This window comes from Ischnura elegans, chromosome 11 (assembly GCF_921293095.1).
Source record: "Ischnura elegans chromosome 11, ioIscEleg1.1, whole genome shotgun sequence".
In the NCBI taxonomy this organism is placed as follows: domain Eukaryota; kingdom Metazoa; phylum Arthropoda; class Insecta; order Odonata; family Coenagrionidae; genus Ischnura; species Ischnura elegans.
Window position 1 is genome coordinate 25,335,840 of NC_060256.1, and position 16,721 is coordinate 25,352,560.

General features: G+C 39.3%; 1 protein-coding gene across 1 annotated transcript; it reads right to left on the minus strand.

The window, feature by feature from the left end:
• Positions 1-11,443: 11,443 nt before the first annotated feature.
• Positions 11,444-12,403, minus strand: LOC124168431. Its single transcript, XM_046546653.1, has one exon. It carries the CDS (start codon positions 12,401-12,403, stop codon positions 11,444-11,446), a length of 960 nt encoding a protein of 319 aa, XP_046402609.1.
• Positions 12,404-16,721: the final 4,318 nt, after the last annotated feature.

Below are 16,721 nucleotides of genomic sequence, written 5' to 3' on the forward strand. Positions count from 1 at the left end.
CTCGGGCCCATAACCGTACGTCCATGAAGTCGACCCTTGACTCCGCAAGGCCTTAACTGATTTCCATCAATTTCGGAAAAGGCTGATTGATTTTTCCCTAGCAAGGTATCTAAAAATACTTTTGTCTACTTTTTAAAGGAATACTGAAATTGAATACAGTGATTCGATTTTTGCCCTGGAAAAAAATGCGCGAGACACTATGGTAGCATGCCCAGCCTGATTATTTCACGCCCAATATAAATGTTTATCTCAGGTACGCTAATAAAATAAGAGGAATAAGATCACAATATAGGTTCACTTCAATCCGGAGTCACCTCCATACCTCATTAGGAAATTCACCTCGGTAGCTGTTTGAACTTCTAGTAGAAATAAATCGTTTCACACTAAATACGCGAAGCCTAATATTGTCTTCCATATCAAATAACATGGACGGAATTCAGGAGGTACTGTAGTTTTGGTAATATAACAAAATTCGTGATACAAATCTAATTTAATAACAAATCAATAAATGACTAAGCTATTTATTTTCAATTTTCTTTTGTAGTTACACTCTTGGACGGTTCACCCTATAATTATGTATATGTTGGGCGAACAAAAACATGACTCGCTTTGCTCGCTGGGGGGGCTCTGCCCCCCCTAGGCTCCCCAAAAAAGGCCTGCGGCCTATTATGCTCACTGTGGGAGGGCTTACACTTTTTGTTTGCTACTTGTTACTTAAGGATCGTTTACTTTTAAGCTGGCTAGCTTGGGTATAAGCAATATTTCCACTTTCACGTAAAACGAGCGCATGGTGCGTAGGCTACAATATGAATGTAAATATTTATAAAGAGAAACGTTTTTCTGAGGGGCTAAAAAAGTAAAATAAATTTCTACGAGTATCTCTAACTTATTCAATTCAAATACAAAAAACGTTGAGACCACGTTCCACTGTAACACCCAATGCATACGTAATATCATAACACAACGACTTTACGTATTACCATGAAAAACACGTTTATTAATTATTTTCCACAAAACTCAACCAAATTCTTGATATACGAACAAGATGTAACAGCTGTTCCTCTTCGTAAGCGAATTACGTAGCGACTGAATATCAATATCTAGAACAAATGCGCCTTAGCATGAATTGGGGCTAGTATGACGAATTTTATCGAAATATAATTTATCCTGATCGCGAATGATTTCGCTTCAGAGATACCTCTATTTAAAGTTTTAATGAATCGGGATACACAAATATCTCAGCTTTAATATCCAACGCAATGCGCAATAAATCTGGTGCGTAACGGATCACAGCCTTTGGTGTACGAGGCATTGTGAATGTCAAGATTTCGTTAATTTTCACAGTTGAATAACTTAGTCACTCAAGGAAACGTGATTTTCTCAAGACAAATAATTGAATAAGAAATACCTTTATTTGCACTTATCTTCCATATTGTATTATTCACTGCCTACTCACTCCTGCAGCTCACGGATAACATTGTACATTAAAAAGGACATTAACGGAAAAAAGAACGTAAACAAAAATAAAATGTTATCACCATCACAAAAAATGAAAATATAATCATTTTTACCTACCTATATTATGTAAGACTTGTTTAAATGTCTTTCTACTACAGTCGTGTACCGCCAACAAGATACGAACTATAGTCAACAGCACGAATCATATTTCTAAAATGGCATGTAGTGCACTTGTTAACTTTGAAATGAATAACCACCACACTTTCGATGTAATATACCAAAAACAACAACTAATTTCCTACCTTATATTTCTCCGCTTTTCATTTGAATGCGCTTTGATTTAAACAGATGTTTGTTCTTGCGGAAAGAAGACGCAAAGAAATAGACACTTCAAATATTACTTTCTTAATTTCCTTCCTTATGTTTATCAGTTTTTCGTTTTAATTCCTTTATTTATGATGTATAGATAAATAAATAATGCGTGGAACTATTACATAAACTCTGCGAACAATACTAAAACGATAGTTTTCATTCTAAAAGAAACATATTTCATTCCATTAATCAATTTCCTTCATTTTTCCAAACAACAAAATTTATAAATTAAAGATACCATTAAAAATGCCCATCTAGGCTAATATAAACCTAAAATTCATAGCAAACTAAAGTAAAGAATGAAGATCGTGGAAAACGACAACTTTTAGCCCCTCAAGAATTTCTCCCTATCCTTCAGAGTGAGAATTGGGATCCAACCTAAGCTTAAGATTAAAAATACGTGTTTTAGATTAGCGAAAAAAATTATTCCAGAGTCAAGCTCAAAGTCAATTGATTGCCTTGTCTTAATGAAAATCAGTCTGAAAGCTATACCCATACTCCGCCAAAAATCATAACGTATTATATCAAGTGGCATCGCAATTTCAGGCCACAAAACTGAGGTGAAGAGAAGTTCTGCCTTTAATAGTGAATGCCGTTGCTTAACTTAATAAATTAATCAAAAATGGCAGGAATTCCACAGGTACCTATCAAGTAAAATTCAATTGCCCCTCTATTAGAACTATAGAGAAGGTAAAATTTTCTGATTCACCGTAAATTTTATCGAACTTGATAACGCTCTTACAATGAAAAACTTGGTATTATAAAAGCATTGGAAGAACTGTACAATATCTATACAGCTAGCACCCCTTTTTCCGATCATTCACCGGTTAATTGTACATTTCTTAAGCAAGGATAAAAACTTCAGCAATAAAAAAGTACTCGTGAAGATTTTTACGCAAATTTGGGTTAATTATCTATACCTCACATTAACTGATTTGAAAAAAAAAATATTTTCAAATATGGTTTCATCGCAATGGGCGCAATATTAGTAGCACAACTCGTGACTGTTGGAGCAATTAGGATTTACTTTCACAATGAGAATGCTCGCGTGTTTCAGGCTGGATTAGAATTAGCCATGCTCACGTTTGCGCCCGCATTTACGATTCTTGAATCGCCATGAGGCAGTGCCAATCGTCGTGGTATTTTAACAAAACTTCTCTTCAATCAACTCCCATTGCTAACTCACTCCCCTCTGAGGCAAAATCGTAACGCATAAAGCACAGAATCTCTCAGCTCCGCAAGATTTCCATCCGTTTCGGAATAAAAAAAAAACACGCCTGATTGAGTTCCTGTTTTTTTTTTATATTTTCCTTCCCCTTTTTTTCTGATTGAATTGTTTCGATTCCTTTCTATTTCCCCCAGAATGGAAGAGTAGAGGGAGCTTTACGATTTTTTCTTCTTTTTTCTCTCTTGCAGACTGCCAATATGTCCGATACCTCTTCCGTCCTCCCCTCAATTCCTCGTCCTTTCTCTTTCATATTTCTCGCAAAATCTCCTTTAACGTCCTCCACACCTTGCTTCGCGGGCCAAAAATAAATAAAAACCCAATCGGCGCACGAGATGTGGTACGGGGAAATGTTATTCAATGAGGAGACCCACGAGACAAAGGGAGTGCGACGTTTTCTTTTCTTCATGTTCGCTCCGTGCCTCGCGGGAAAAACCGATAAAATGAACTCGATCCATTAATGCGTTCCGCTCATTAAAAATCGACCTTTTTTACCTGAAAGAACGTGGCTCTATGGGTGGAGAGACAGAAATTTTAGCCAATCCATTCTTCTTGATACAATGCAGTTGTTAAGATTTCTATTAAACATGCAATTTCGTATCTTAGCAGACAATGCTGTTTTTATCAACGTAAAAGTGACTATGTACTTTTGTAGTTAAGGCTTTCTTGATTTACTTTGTTAAAAATTTACTTTACTAATGGTTAGAATAAAAACCGAAGTAAGATAGTGGAACCTGACTTTTATTTTTCCGAACTAACTGCCGAAGTTTGCTCAGTTATGTGAAAACTTCGTCTACGGGTCACCACTACAATATTTTTATCAATACTATGCATAGACCGCGAACAGCAATAGGGTCAATTGAAAACCAACTGCTGGTAATTCCCCATCAAATTTCATGGTACTTCATGTTGCATACCTCCACATGTGGCTTATCCATTATTCCTGCCACGCCCAAATGAGTGGTAAATTGAGTTCACATTCAATTTTTAAGCGCCAGGGAAAATGTCAGCATTTTTAAGTGCATATTTAAAAGATTAATAAATGTAACAGTGATAATATTGCAATTTAATACCAATGACTAAATTCATTTTTCCAAACGAACTCCTGCATAAAGCTTCAAAGTTTTATTATAGCTTGACATACGCAACTTACATCACAAAAATCGGAGATACCAAAATGTTAACATGAAAACGATTGAAAATTTCCATTGTATACGCCAATTAGTTAAGTAAAATATTAATTCAAGGAGTTCAGTAATAGAATTAAATAAATTATATTATGAAATTATTGAATGCGTTTCTTTTTCCTCGCAATGATATACATTTCCACCAAGCACGTTAAGTATAAGTAATTTGGATGAGTAGGTAAATGAAAAGAGCCTGCACGGAATTCAAGAGTACGGTTGTCCAAGGATTCGGTAGTGACAGTTGTCGTATTAGCAAAATTATTGGGATTAGCGGAGTATGCAGGAGGATAGAGGAGCAGCTTGCAGGTCAGAACCTTTGCCACAGTATTGAGTCAGCCATCGCGCACCGTAAACGCTACCAGGGGTCCACATTGGTTTTATACAGTCAAAATTAACTATTTTTGTTCGATTTCGTTTGAGGATTGCTGTTACATGAATATAGATAAAAAGTTGAGCATTTTTCCTCGATAAAAGATAAATATTATTGCTTCAATAACGGCGATTCCTTTTTTATTAAGTTATTTTGCATCGACATGGCCTTTATTTTTTTGCGAAAGGCAATGGGTACGGTTGTGACACTAGTCAAAGTTTTTTATGTTTTAAATGCCCAAAACATAGATGAGAAATACAAAAAAAAATAATGTAGCATACTGCAATATGAATTCGGTCAAAAAGAAGTGAAACGCGAGACCTCTTTGTGGATGGCTGAGGATATGCACGAAGAAAATCGCAGGTCTTTGCTAAGATATGTTTATGAACGCGATAGTTATGGAGCGGGCGAAAATGAACACATTGTCAGCATGGGCTATATCACTCACAACAAATTTTTTTCGGTAGAACAAGAGTAGCAGCTATCGATACACTTCACACGCAGCGCGGACATTTTCTTTTGGACTATCTCCTAATGGACTTCATATATTTTGATAGAATTAATTTATAGCATAACTATAAATGTTAATTTAAGTATGCCGGGACTAGCCACCGTGATAACCTTACGGCAGTCACCCGCAATGTACAAATTGCGCAAAAAATCCACAGAGAACAAAATCAATCGCTTTTACCAGGTTTCGAACCTGGATCCATCAATTTCCGGCCGCAATCCCGATCAAAGCGAATGATTCTTTCTCAGCATATTTTTAGAAATGTTAACTCAACTCCTCAACTAATTGTTAATGAATACTAATACATTATCTATATAGTATATGTGAAGACTTACATAACAATTTTAGATGCTATACTGCCATATTAGATGTGAATGATTGAAGCGTTCCCAGATTTTATTTCTTTTGTTATTAAGTTGCAATTTTTTCAGCAGGAATTGTATAATTTTAAATATTTCTTGCAATAAAAAAGAATTCAGACCATTTTAGAGTAATTTGGTAACCTATCACAACCGATCCGAAGTACTGCCACGACCGCCCTTGGGGTGTGATCGGTTGTGACACTTGTCGTTTTTTTATAACTTGCTCCTATGAGCTGACCATTGTGTTTAGGGATACAAATTTAATTTTTATCCAATTACTAATGTAAAATTGACTTTAAGAAGCATTCTTTGTTCAACTTAATAGCGTAATTGCAAAACTAAGGGCGATTTAATGAAAATTGTCAAAACCGTACCCACTCTCCCCTACCAGATAGATTGTATTGCTTGTCATGATGTTCACTGGGGAATCGGAACATTCTAAAGGTTAACTCGAGGGTAGGCCACAAACCCTTCTCAAAGATGATTGCCGAATCAATCAATACCAGGGCCTAAAGTGACCGATAAAACTGATTAGTGGGGAGAAGCAACGCGCGTTCGGGAGCTCTGGCGATCAATTCCACTTCAGGCATGACGATGAAATCAAAACGTTGATTTAACAACGAAACGGTCGAGTGATAAATCACGGCCAGAGAACTTTCCTCGATAATTTGGAACTGGAATCCTGCAAGGGTGATACGGTTATTTCGTTCAAAGAGTGTTAGCAAGAACACTGGAACCAAAAAATAGCTTCAGCTCCCATCCAACTTAGTGGTAATTTAATATACGCTTCTCTCGATGTAGAAATGGCCAAACCTGTCTTATTTCTGGTTTTAGTTTTCAACACGAACCAGGATGCCTAGCAATAATAGAATGAGGATGTCTGGCGAATACATTGGAAGTTTGATATATTCATGGATTTTTTATATTGCAGTAGCATAATCAAAAAACTTCTCCAAAATGAGCAAAATTATTTTATTATTGAATAAGAGTTACTTTAAGGGGAAATTGAAAAGGTTATTCCTTTCAAAAGCCTTTGAAAGAGTAAAAGTACAGAACTGTCAGCATCCGAAGGCAACCGATTCAGTAGAACATCGAACAAAAAATTATACCAATGTCCAAGTAACCATTACATCGCCGGGTTATCTTTAAAAGGAATAAATCCTAAACACAACCACTAGAATTAGAAAACTTTCGATGCAATTGTGAGTTGCCGAGATACCAAAACAGAGTTCTAACATTAATTCTGAGATCGTATCAATATTTTTGGACCACATTTTTATGGGTAAACTAAATTTTTCATATACTTTGAAATCTTATATTCTTCCCCTAAATTGAAAAACGTCATATCTTCGAAATAATCTTTTATTTAGACAGTAATTTGTTTACAAAACTGCTGATTATTTGACTAATAAGAAAATAACGACTGTTTTTGTCTACGTGAAAAAGTCTTATATTGCATCATACCCACCTTTTAACCGTCAGAATTTATAACAAACTTTGCCAAAATAAGCCTACAAGGAGAAATAAAGAAACGTGTGGAAGTGATATTTATTCTATATTTGATAGTTGCATTTAATATTATCGAATTCAATGACAGTTTTGACTTGTTGAATGTTGGAATAATTACCATACATTATTGGTTTACATAAGTATCCAAACAACGATTTGGGTATTCTCCAAATACAGTTCTGAAGAATGACTACCACTGGAACGTTGAAAAATGACCAATAGTGCCACCATTTATTTTCGCAAACAACAGAAGTAAATACGCTGGGTACTTCGTAACCACGGATCGGCTCGCAATACATAAATTACGGATTACTTCTGCCCCGTTTATCAGCTTATTTCACCCGCAAAATCAGAAGAAGTTCCGGTGGAAACTAGGTCTTCCACGCTATTACTCCCGTAACAGCCCGTTTTAAGATCCGCAAGTGCATTAATGAAGTATAAACCTACGCCCGAAAGCAACGTACAAACAGATCTTTCGGAGAATGTAGCAAGATGAAAAATAGGAAGTTGAGGGGGCGTGATTCGGCCCTTTAATGTAAACTGTGGAAGACCACAAAAGTTTTAGTGATCATCATTCTTCATTGATTTGATTCATTGTCATCTATTAACTTATCAATTGAGGATTTTTCAGGCGATATTGGTTGATATAATAACGTTGCTAATAGCTACGATACATATCTAACTATGAAGTAAATCTAAATATCTAAAAGAAATCAATGCGGATATTTTTCAAACTCGATCGACATTTGGTGCAAGTAAATTTTAATACCGAGAGTCATGCTCAAATATAATTCTCATCGAAAAGATTTAGATAATTGCGTTAGAACTATCCACTTGCTAGCACTACTTAAACGTTTCAGCGGATAAACATGTCCTATCCGATTTAATATTCTATAATACTGCATCAGAACTTACACGTGGGTCAGAATTTACAATTGGAGCATGCTTCTTCACGGAATCGAGGCATCGACAATGACAGCCGCGAGTAAATCAAGGATAAAAGCCTTCGAAATGTGGTGCAAAAGTATAATGATAAAGATCAAATGTATCGATCTAGTAAGTAATGAGGAGGTCCCAAAAACAGTAGGAGATTCGAAAGTGAAGTGAGGATCTTGGGAGTTACGTTAACCTCGAACCTCTCATGGGGAACACATATAGGGAATATTTTCGGCATAGCCCTGAATAAATTAGTATTTGTCAAGCGTATTGTGGGAAGATTTTCGGATGAGAGAGTAAAAGAAAGGTGTTATTTCGCACTAGTCCGACTGCACCTTGAAAATGCAGCGAGGGTATGGGATCCGGTGCAGAAAGACTTAATCCGCGAACTGAATAGAATACAAAGAAAGGCTGTGCCCTTCGCCAAAAACTGCTACAGGCGTAAGGACAGCGTAACGCAGATGTTAAGCGAATTGGACTGGGAGCCGCTGAAGACTCGGAGGCTGCCCGCTAGGCATAGATTGCTCGATCAATTGAGAATATATTTTTAAGAGTGACACTGAGAACATAATATTAGATACGCATTGTATTTCCAGGTCCGACAGAGGCGATAAATTAAGAGAGATATTTTGCCGAAAGGATAGATATGGAAGTGTGTTTTCCCTCAAACCATTAAGGACTTCATTAATACTATTCATAGTTTTCTTAGAGCACTGACTTTTTATTTGTAAACGGCTGGTGTCCTAACACCCTCTGCCACACGCCTTTTAGGCGGCTTGCGGGGTATTATGTAGATGAAGATACAGGCCCCATCTTTAGACATGACGGCCTGCTGAAGACAATCGTCGAGTGACAAGTAGATGGCGAGAACGGAAAAGAAATACCTAAATGATATGTATGGAACAGGTAAAGAAGGATGTGAAAGGGAAGAATACGTCGCACAGTGGGCGGAAATCGGAAAAAGCCGGACAAAATTACAAAATGGCTTTTTTTGAGTTATAAACTTGAAACTTCGCAGGTATACTCAAAAATGAATGAAATTTATTGATATGTACTTCATTTGACATAGATCCTACCCGTTACTGAGATACAGAGGCTCAAACGTGAGCAAATTTCCGTAAAAACGCCCGTCTTCAATTTTCTCTGAAAATCTTCCAAAGTAAGTGAATGGTAAAGTTATGGGTGGATTCTTGCCGAATAAAAAACCACATAATCTGTTAGCATGGTGTTGTTTCTTTAATTTTCCGTAATCTTAAAGAATACAGCCCATAAATTCTTACCGTGCAGTAACAAAATGGCGGATACTGTTTTTCGACGAAGTTTTACATTTAGGTAGAGTTTCAAATAGGTTTTCGGCAAGGTCGCGCAGAGTAACTTATATGAGAGCATTGTTTGAAGATTTCTTGAGGTCTTTATGCAGTTTTCTTTGAAATAAGTTTGCGTCGCCGGAAATTACATTGATTTTTCGATCGCGCGGCAGGGTTCTTCTCCGCGCGTTGGGAGTTGGATTAGCCGCGCCGCGGTAAGGTTATTGAAGCTGTATGGGTTTTAACGCTCAACATTCACCGTTTTTATGTTTTGCTTCCAGACACCGATTCTCAAATGGTCTATGGTGAAGACAGTGGAGGTTTTTCATGCGATGTACTTGCACGTTTCATCGAAGTTTATTTCGTTATCTTTGGATACGATCGAAGACCATGCTTCTATTAAAAGCGTTCAAACCTCGACAAAGTGAGTTGTTTTCCTGGGACTCATACAAAAAGACCTACCAGAAAGATACCAGCTGAGACCCTTATACCTTCTTCAATCACCGACCCCTGACCCTCAGGATTCTAATTTCGAAAACGGTCGTTTTATGACACCCTGGAGTGGAGCCCTTGGCCGTCTTAACGGAGGTATTTCCATGGGAACTTCTAGCTTTTTTAAAATGTGCATCATACCCTCAGTTCTACTTTGACATACAGATTACCATGTCTTTACTCGTTTACCATACGTTCCTCCCCGTGTACGCATTAGGGCATTGGATAACCATAGGTTCGACAAATTTATTATTTCTAAATTTTACATAGGCTCCATCCGCCATTCCATAGAAAATGCCACCTCACATTATTACATTACTTGATATCTACAAAATAATATTGAAATTGGTAAAAAAAATCATTCACTCGGTAAAAAGTATTTACTCCATTATTTATCGCGGAGGCTGAATTTCAGACAAGGCCCTGATGCTCTGAAATTTCTCAATGACTTCCTGACAAAACGCATTCTATGGCCATACCTTAAGAAATGGGTAGAGAGTTCTCGATATAATGAATGATTTTTTTGTCGATGCAAAAGTTGGCTCGCTGACTCTATAACATTTCCAGAATTTGTTATGCATCACTTTCCCGATACTTCAACGACAGCCGGTTGAGTATTGTATTTTTGTAAAAATCTATTCCTCTCAAATTGATTGACTAAATAAAATTCCCCCTGTAGCTTCATGCTACAAAATTTATATTATATTTCCAGGCATTCCAGGGCGGCCAAAAAAATGTCGCACCTATTGTGTTAGATCACGCAGAAGAAAATTCAAACTTTAAAAACTACTGCTACTACTGCTGAGCTTGCTCTCGCGGCATCTGTGAGTTTGAGAGAGAAGGGAGACACTGCAGCAGCTCACCTAATTGCAGAAATAACAACTGCGACCCCTACTCGGGCTAAGAGAGTTCTTTCAAAGTAAGGGACGAGTGAAAAGGTCCACCCTGAGATGACAGTGGAAGAGGCACTGTCATTGATGATTGCCTCTGATTTGACCAAGCGTCAACATGGGTCTTTTCGTAGGACAGCTCTGAGCCATGGACACGAATTGTATCCCAGTTATGATAAAATAGCGATAGCAAAAAAGGCAGCTTATAACGAAGGAATTAAAATAACTGAGACCATGTGCGAAGTAAACCTTCAAGCACCACTGAACCACACCATATTGGGAACAATAGCCTGCTTAGCCACCACTTCCACCTCTCAAGAATTAAAATGTGTGGTGAACTACAGATTAATCTTGGTTATTGCAGGAGTAAATTAAAATTTCCTGGCTTATCTTTGCTAATTGTGTATTGAAAATTGCAATAAGGACAAAGATACACAACTAAAAATATTCTGGATGAGGCGGGCTGCGCTCGTTGATAGTGCTCGGCTGATGCAGTTGGATGAGGTCCGCACGCCGTTGAGGTTGTAGAAAGAGAGAGAGAATGTCAGTGCGCGGACGAGAATTTGCCGGAGCGGCGAGAGAGGGCGCCTGCCGAAGTATTCCCGCGCATGCGCGTTGGGCCGCAGCAGACGGCGTGAGGCGCTGGAATCGTAACCTTGCGTCCGTGCTTCAACATACCGCCCACCTTGAAAGCAGGCGCTTTCAATGACATGCAAAAATAAACAATTGGAATGAAAAAAAAGCATAATAAAAATCTAAAAATGAAACAGATTCTGCTTTGAAATAAATGATATGAAAATAATACATGAAAACACAAAACATTCTTAATTCTCAATTGGTAGAATGCACAGCTTGTTAATAGCTCTCTTAAAAACACCCGTGGAGGTTTTTACGGTAACGACACGGCATAAGCCATCCCCCCCTGGATGAAGCTCCAACACTCTTCCGGTCCTCCACTGAAGAGGGGGCTGGTTTTCCTCGACGAGCAGCACCAGAGTCCCAACTCTTAGATTCTCCGACTTAACCGTCCACTTGGTCCGCTGCTGAAGACTGGACAAATACTCCGTCGACCATCTCCTCCAGAAGGCCTGGAAGAGCTGCTGCACATGTTGCCACCGCGACAGTCGGTTGACCTGGAGAGCAATCAAATCTGGCTCTGGCATTGAGGTTAAGGGTTGGCCAATTAGGAAGTGGCCGGGAGTGAGAGGCATTAGGTCATTAGGATCGTTAGACATGGGGGTGATAGGGCGTGAGTTGATGCAAGCTTCAATTTGCGCTAACAGTGTAGTTAATTCTTCATACGTAAGGATAGCCTTGCCGATCACTCGTAGAAGATGGCGTTTTGCAGATTTGACGCCTGTTTCCCAGAGACCCCCGAAATGCGGAGACCTGGGTGGTATGAAATGCCACGCCACATTGTATTCTGATAAAGAGCGAGAGACCTCGTATTGATGCTGCTGTGATTGGAATAATCTGCGTAGTGCTATCAACTCGTTTCTTGCTCCCACGAAATTGGTAGCGTTGTCGCTGTAAAAGTCATGCGGTCTCCCTCTGCGTGCCATAAAGCGTCTCAAAGCTGCCAAAAAAGAAGCAGTAGTAAGATCGCTGACGAGCTCCAGATGGATAGCCTTTGTGGAAAGGCATATGAAAAGAGCCGCGTAGCCCTTAACGGGTGGACTGCGCCTCTGTTGCACCCGTCGAAACCACACAGGACCAAAATAATCGATGCCAGTGTTGCTAAAGGCTCTGCTGGGTTCCACTCTTGGAGGTGGAAGTTGTCCCATGAGTTGCTTAGAAGTGGAAGGGTACACTTTAAAGCAATTTAAACATTTGCTTACTACCTTGTGGGCTAGTTTTCTGCCATGAATAGGCCAGTAAAATTGTCGAACCTCACATAAGAGCGCTTGAGGTCCTGAATGTAAGGATAATATATGAAATTCTTTTACTATCAATTCAGTAAAATGCTCATTTTTTGGCAAAACAATTGGATGCTTCCGGTCATAATTTAGTCGCGAATTTTCAAGTCTGCCGCCCACCCTGATCATACCCTTGTCATCCAGAAAAGGGTTTAAGGATCTCAGGTTGCTTCTAGGGGGCACCTCCTTTTCCTTCCTCAAAGCTTCTAATTCTGGACCGAAATGCTGAGATTGAATGACCTTAATTGAATGAAACAGAGCATCTTGAATTTCGCCCAAAGTTAGTATTCCTATTTTTCGTTGACGTTTCGGTAGCCTACTGTTATTTACAAATCGGAGGCAATAGGCGATGACCCTCTTCAATTGGGAAAATGATGAAAATCTCTTGAAGATATCGCTGCTAACATGAACAGCAAGATGGACCTGGAGGTAATCAGAGTTTCTCTCAAGCTGCGCGTCGGAATAATCATCAGCATGGTGTTCATATGGAGGAATTGAGTTGAAATCACTTATCCAAGTTGGCCCGGACCACCATAAGTTGCAGTGAAGAAGTTGAAGCGGAAAAGAACCTCGGGATAATACATCAGCCGGATTCTCAGAAGAGGGAACGTGGCCCCACTCCATGTTATCAGTTAGCTCCTGTATCGCTGCAACCCGGTTAGCAATGAATGTTTTCCAAGTTTTAGATGGGGATGAAAGCCAAGCTAAAACTATCTTCGAGTCCGTCCAAAGAAAATAACGCTGACACTTGAGATGACTTGATACCTTTGAAGCTAATTGCGCTAATAATAATGCAGCACAAAGTTCCAGTCGCGGAATAGTCATTTGTTTTAATGGAGCGACTCGGGATTTTGCACACAATAATGTCACTTTTATTTTTCCCTTGTCGTTAACGGAACGTACGTAAATACAGGCGCCGTACGCAGCTTCTGAAGCATCACAGAATCCATGCAGCTGGTCATCGTTGTGGTTTCCACCGCCATTTATAATACTTCTGGGTATCTGTATCCGATGGATTTCTGCAAGCTGCCGTCGGAATTCCAACCATTCAGTGTGGATATGGGTAGGAATAGATTCGTCCCATTGCAGCTTGAGTTGCCAAAGTTTCTGCATTATTATTTTGGCCTTTGCGATTATTGGTCCTAAGAGCCCCAATGGATCGAATAATTTAGATATATCAGACAAAATGCTGCGTTTTGAAAATTGAACTTGATTATCGATGGGAGGAACAATAAAAGAACAATGATCCATCATTGGTTGCCACTGCATCCCTAGAGTCCTGATGGTATTTTCAGATTCATTTGGGAGTTGATACAATTTTTCTTGATCTTCAATCGGGATCCTTTCTAGGATAGATGGATGGTTTGCGCACCATTTATGAAGTTTAAATTGAGCAGATTCAAGCAATTTCTTCAATTCTGCTTGCAATTCTAAGGCCTCCTCGAGTGTATTAGCTCCTGACATGATGTCATCCATGTAACAGTTGTTTTCCAAGGCTGCTGATGCCAAAGGAAATTCCGCTCGTCCCTCGATGGCTAGCTGCAAGAGGCATCTGGTGGCTAAAAAAGATGAGGACGATAATCCATAGGTAACGGTGTTTAGGCGATAGGTCCTCAATTCCTCCTTCACGGAATCCCTCCACAAAATTAACTGCATGTCGGTGTCAGGTGATTGAAGCTTAATTTGCCGATACATGTGCTGAATGTCCGTGGTGACGGCAAAAGCGTATGACCTGAAGGTAAGAAGAATTGAGAACAAGTCCCTTTGGACCACTGGACCGACCATCAGAATATCGTTCAAAGAAATGCAAGTTGAACTCTTCGCTGAACCGTCGAATACAACTCTTAATTTTTTAGCGGCATTGGTTTGTTTTATGACCGCATGATGGGGTAAATAAAACACTGTTTTTGATGTATGGTTCTCAGAATCAGATTCATCTAACAAATCCATGTGATCCAGTTCTAAATATTCATTAAGAAAATTGCCGTATTCCACTTTTAATTGTTGATCGGCAGTAAATCGCCTTTCAAATTTTTTAAATCGAAGAAGTGCATTGGTTTTTGAGTCACCTAACAGGTGTGGATCATGGCGAAACGGAAGTCTAACTGAAAATCTTCCTCCCAAACTGCGACTGAAGTGGCGTTTGAAATGTTCTTCGACAGCCTTTTCTTCTTCTGAGAGAAAATTTTCCCTCTTATTTACTTGTTCAATTTCCCAAAATCTCTGCATAGTATCCTCCAAGCTGTCCCCTAGTGTGCTAATATTACAGACACTTGGTGGTAATGAATGAGGTGAGCAAACGTTAGTTGTAATTTTTCCTGATACCACCCATCCTAAAATAGTTTTCTGTAGGGTAGGTAAGTTATCAGAAATTCGGATTTGGCCAACACACATCAGACGCCAGAATATCTCGGCACCAAGAAGTAAGTCTATTCTACTGGGGCGATAGAAGCAGGGATCAGCGAGTTGAATATTCTTGGGTGCATGAAATGACGAACGACGCACTGTTGTTGATGGTAAATCCCCGGTAATACGGGGCAGAACTATGAAATCTAGTTCCGATGTGAAAGCATTTATCCTTGATTTGATGCTAGTAGTAACATAATGAGATGCTCGGGATATATTTTGATTGATGCCCATAATAGGTTTGGAAGCCTTAATTCTTTTAAGTCCCAAGGATCGAGAAAGTGATTCTGTTATGAGATTCGATTGAGAACCAGAGTCCAACAATGCTCTGCAACTATGCAAATGGCCTCGTGAATCCGCGATGTTGATGATGGCAGTGGCCAAAATGATTTGTTGAGATTCATCGCTGTTGTGGAGGCAAAACTCGTTTCCGGCCGTTTGAGGCTGTTGAGTGGAGGAGGCGGAAGAATCGTGAATGGGTTGCTCCAAATGCAATAATGTGTTATGCCTCTTCCCACATTTCTTGCACGAAGTCGATTTGCAATTAATTGTCATGTGGCCCCGGCGCAGGCAATTCATACATAACTTTAGATTTCTGCATTTATTTATCTTATCAGAAGTCGGTAACTTCTGGAAAGCGCTGCATTGGAATAGCTGATGAGACTTCTCACAGAACGCACAAGAGGAGGGTTGCGCGGCAACATGAACGCTTGACTTGCGAGAATATTCCCCCGGTGGACGAGAATGCACTGTAGATTTTCCCGGGGATACATACTGAATGGGCCTTTGGTGAGCGCACTGATCATTTTCAGATGCCTCCAAGATTTTGCAACGCTGGGATAAAAATGAAATTAAGTCCTCGAAAACTGGTAGTTCATTTGAACTCAATGTTAATTCCCATGCTCTCTTTGTTGTCGAGTCCAATTTATGGGAAACTGTGTGAATTAATAGGGTATCCCATTGCTCTGTGGGTTGACCCAAAGCCTTCACGGCTCTAACGTGCTTCAGAGTTTCGTCCAAAAGACGCCTTAACGCTGCCACCGATTCCTTGGCTATCGGAGGGAAATTCATAATTTCTTGTACGTGCTTGTTTATGATTATTCTTTTATTCTCATAGCGGTCCTTTAATAATTGCCAAGCCACTTGGTAGTTAGTGGCAGAAATCTCTAAACTATCCAGTAATTGAGAAGCCGCTCCCTTTAAAGATGATTTAAGATAATGGAGTTTTTGAATGGGAGAGAGCGATGCATTATCATGAATTAGAGACTGAAAAGTGTCATGAAATGGAACCCATTCCTCGTATGCTCCACTGAAAGATGGCAAATTTAACGCGGGCAGCTGGAGTCCGGCGATTGAGGCATTGACGTTTGGAGGCGAATTTGACGAAGTTGAAGTTCCACTTTTGATAAGCTCTTCAAAACGGGTCTCCAACTCAAAATAAGTATCTTCAAAAGCTTCTCTTTCGGCAAGAGCTTCGCTTACAGATTTAGATTCTGATGGTAATAATTCAATTTCTGTTTGAATAGAATTAAATTCCGACCAGCACTCTCGCAGCCTTGACAAACGGCTTGATAACTGAAACTCCGCGAGGTCTCGTTCTTCGTCGTCCAAGTACGCCTTAAACCTCGTGAGGCGAGATTTTATTAGACCCCGCTTATGAATTAATTTTTTAAGATCCTCACTCATGTTAGCTTGGTAACTTATTGCATCAAAGGATACTGAGGATTACAATGGGAGAAGGAAGAGCCAGAACCAAAAATGATTACACTCACCAGAGACG

Excerpts from the sequence above, each read along its gene's own strand:
- LOC124168431 (XM_046546653.1), bottom strand. The coding sequence starts at position 12,403 with ATGGGACAACTTCCACCTCCAAGAGTGGAACCCAGCAGAGCCTTTAGC.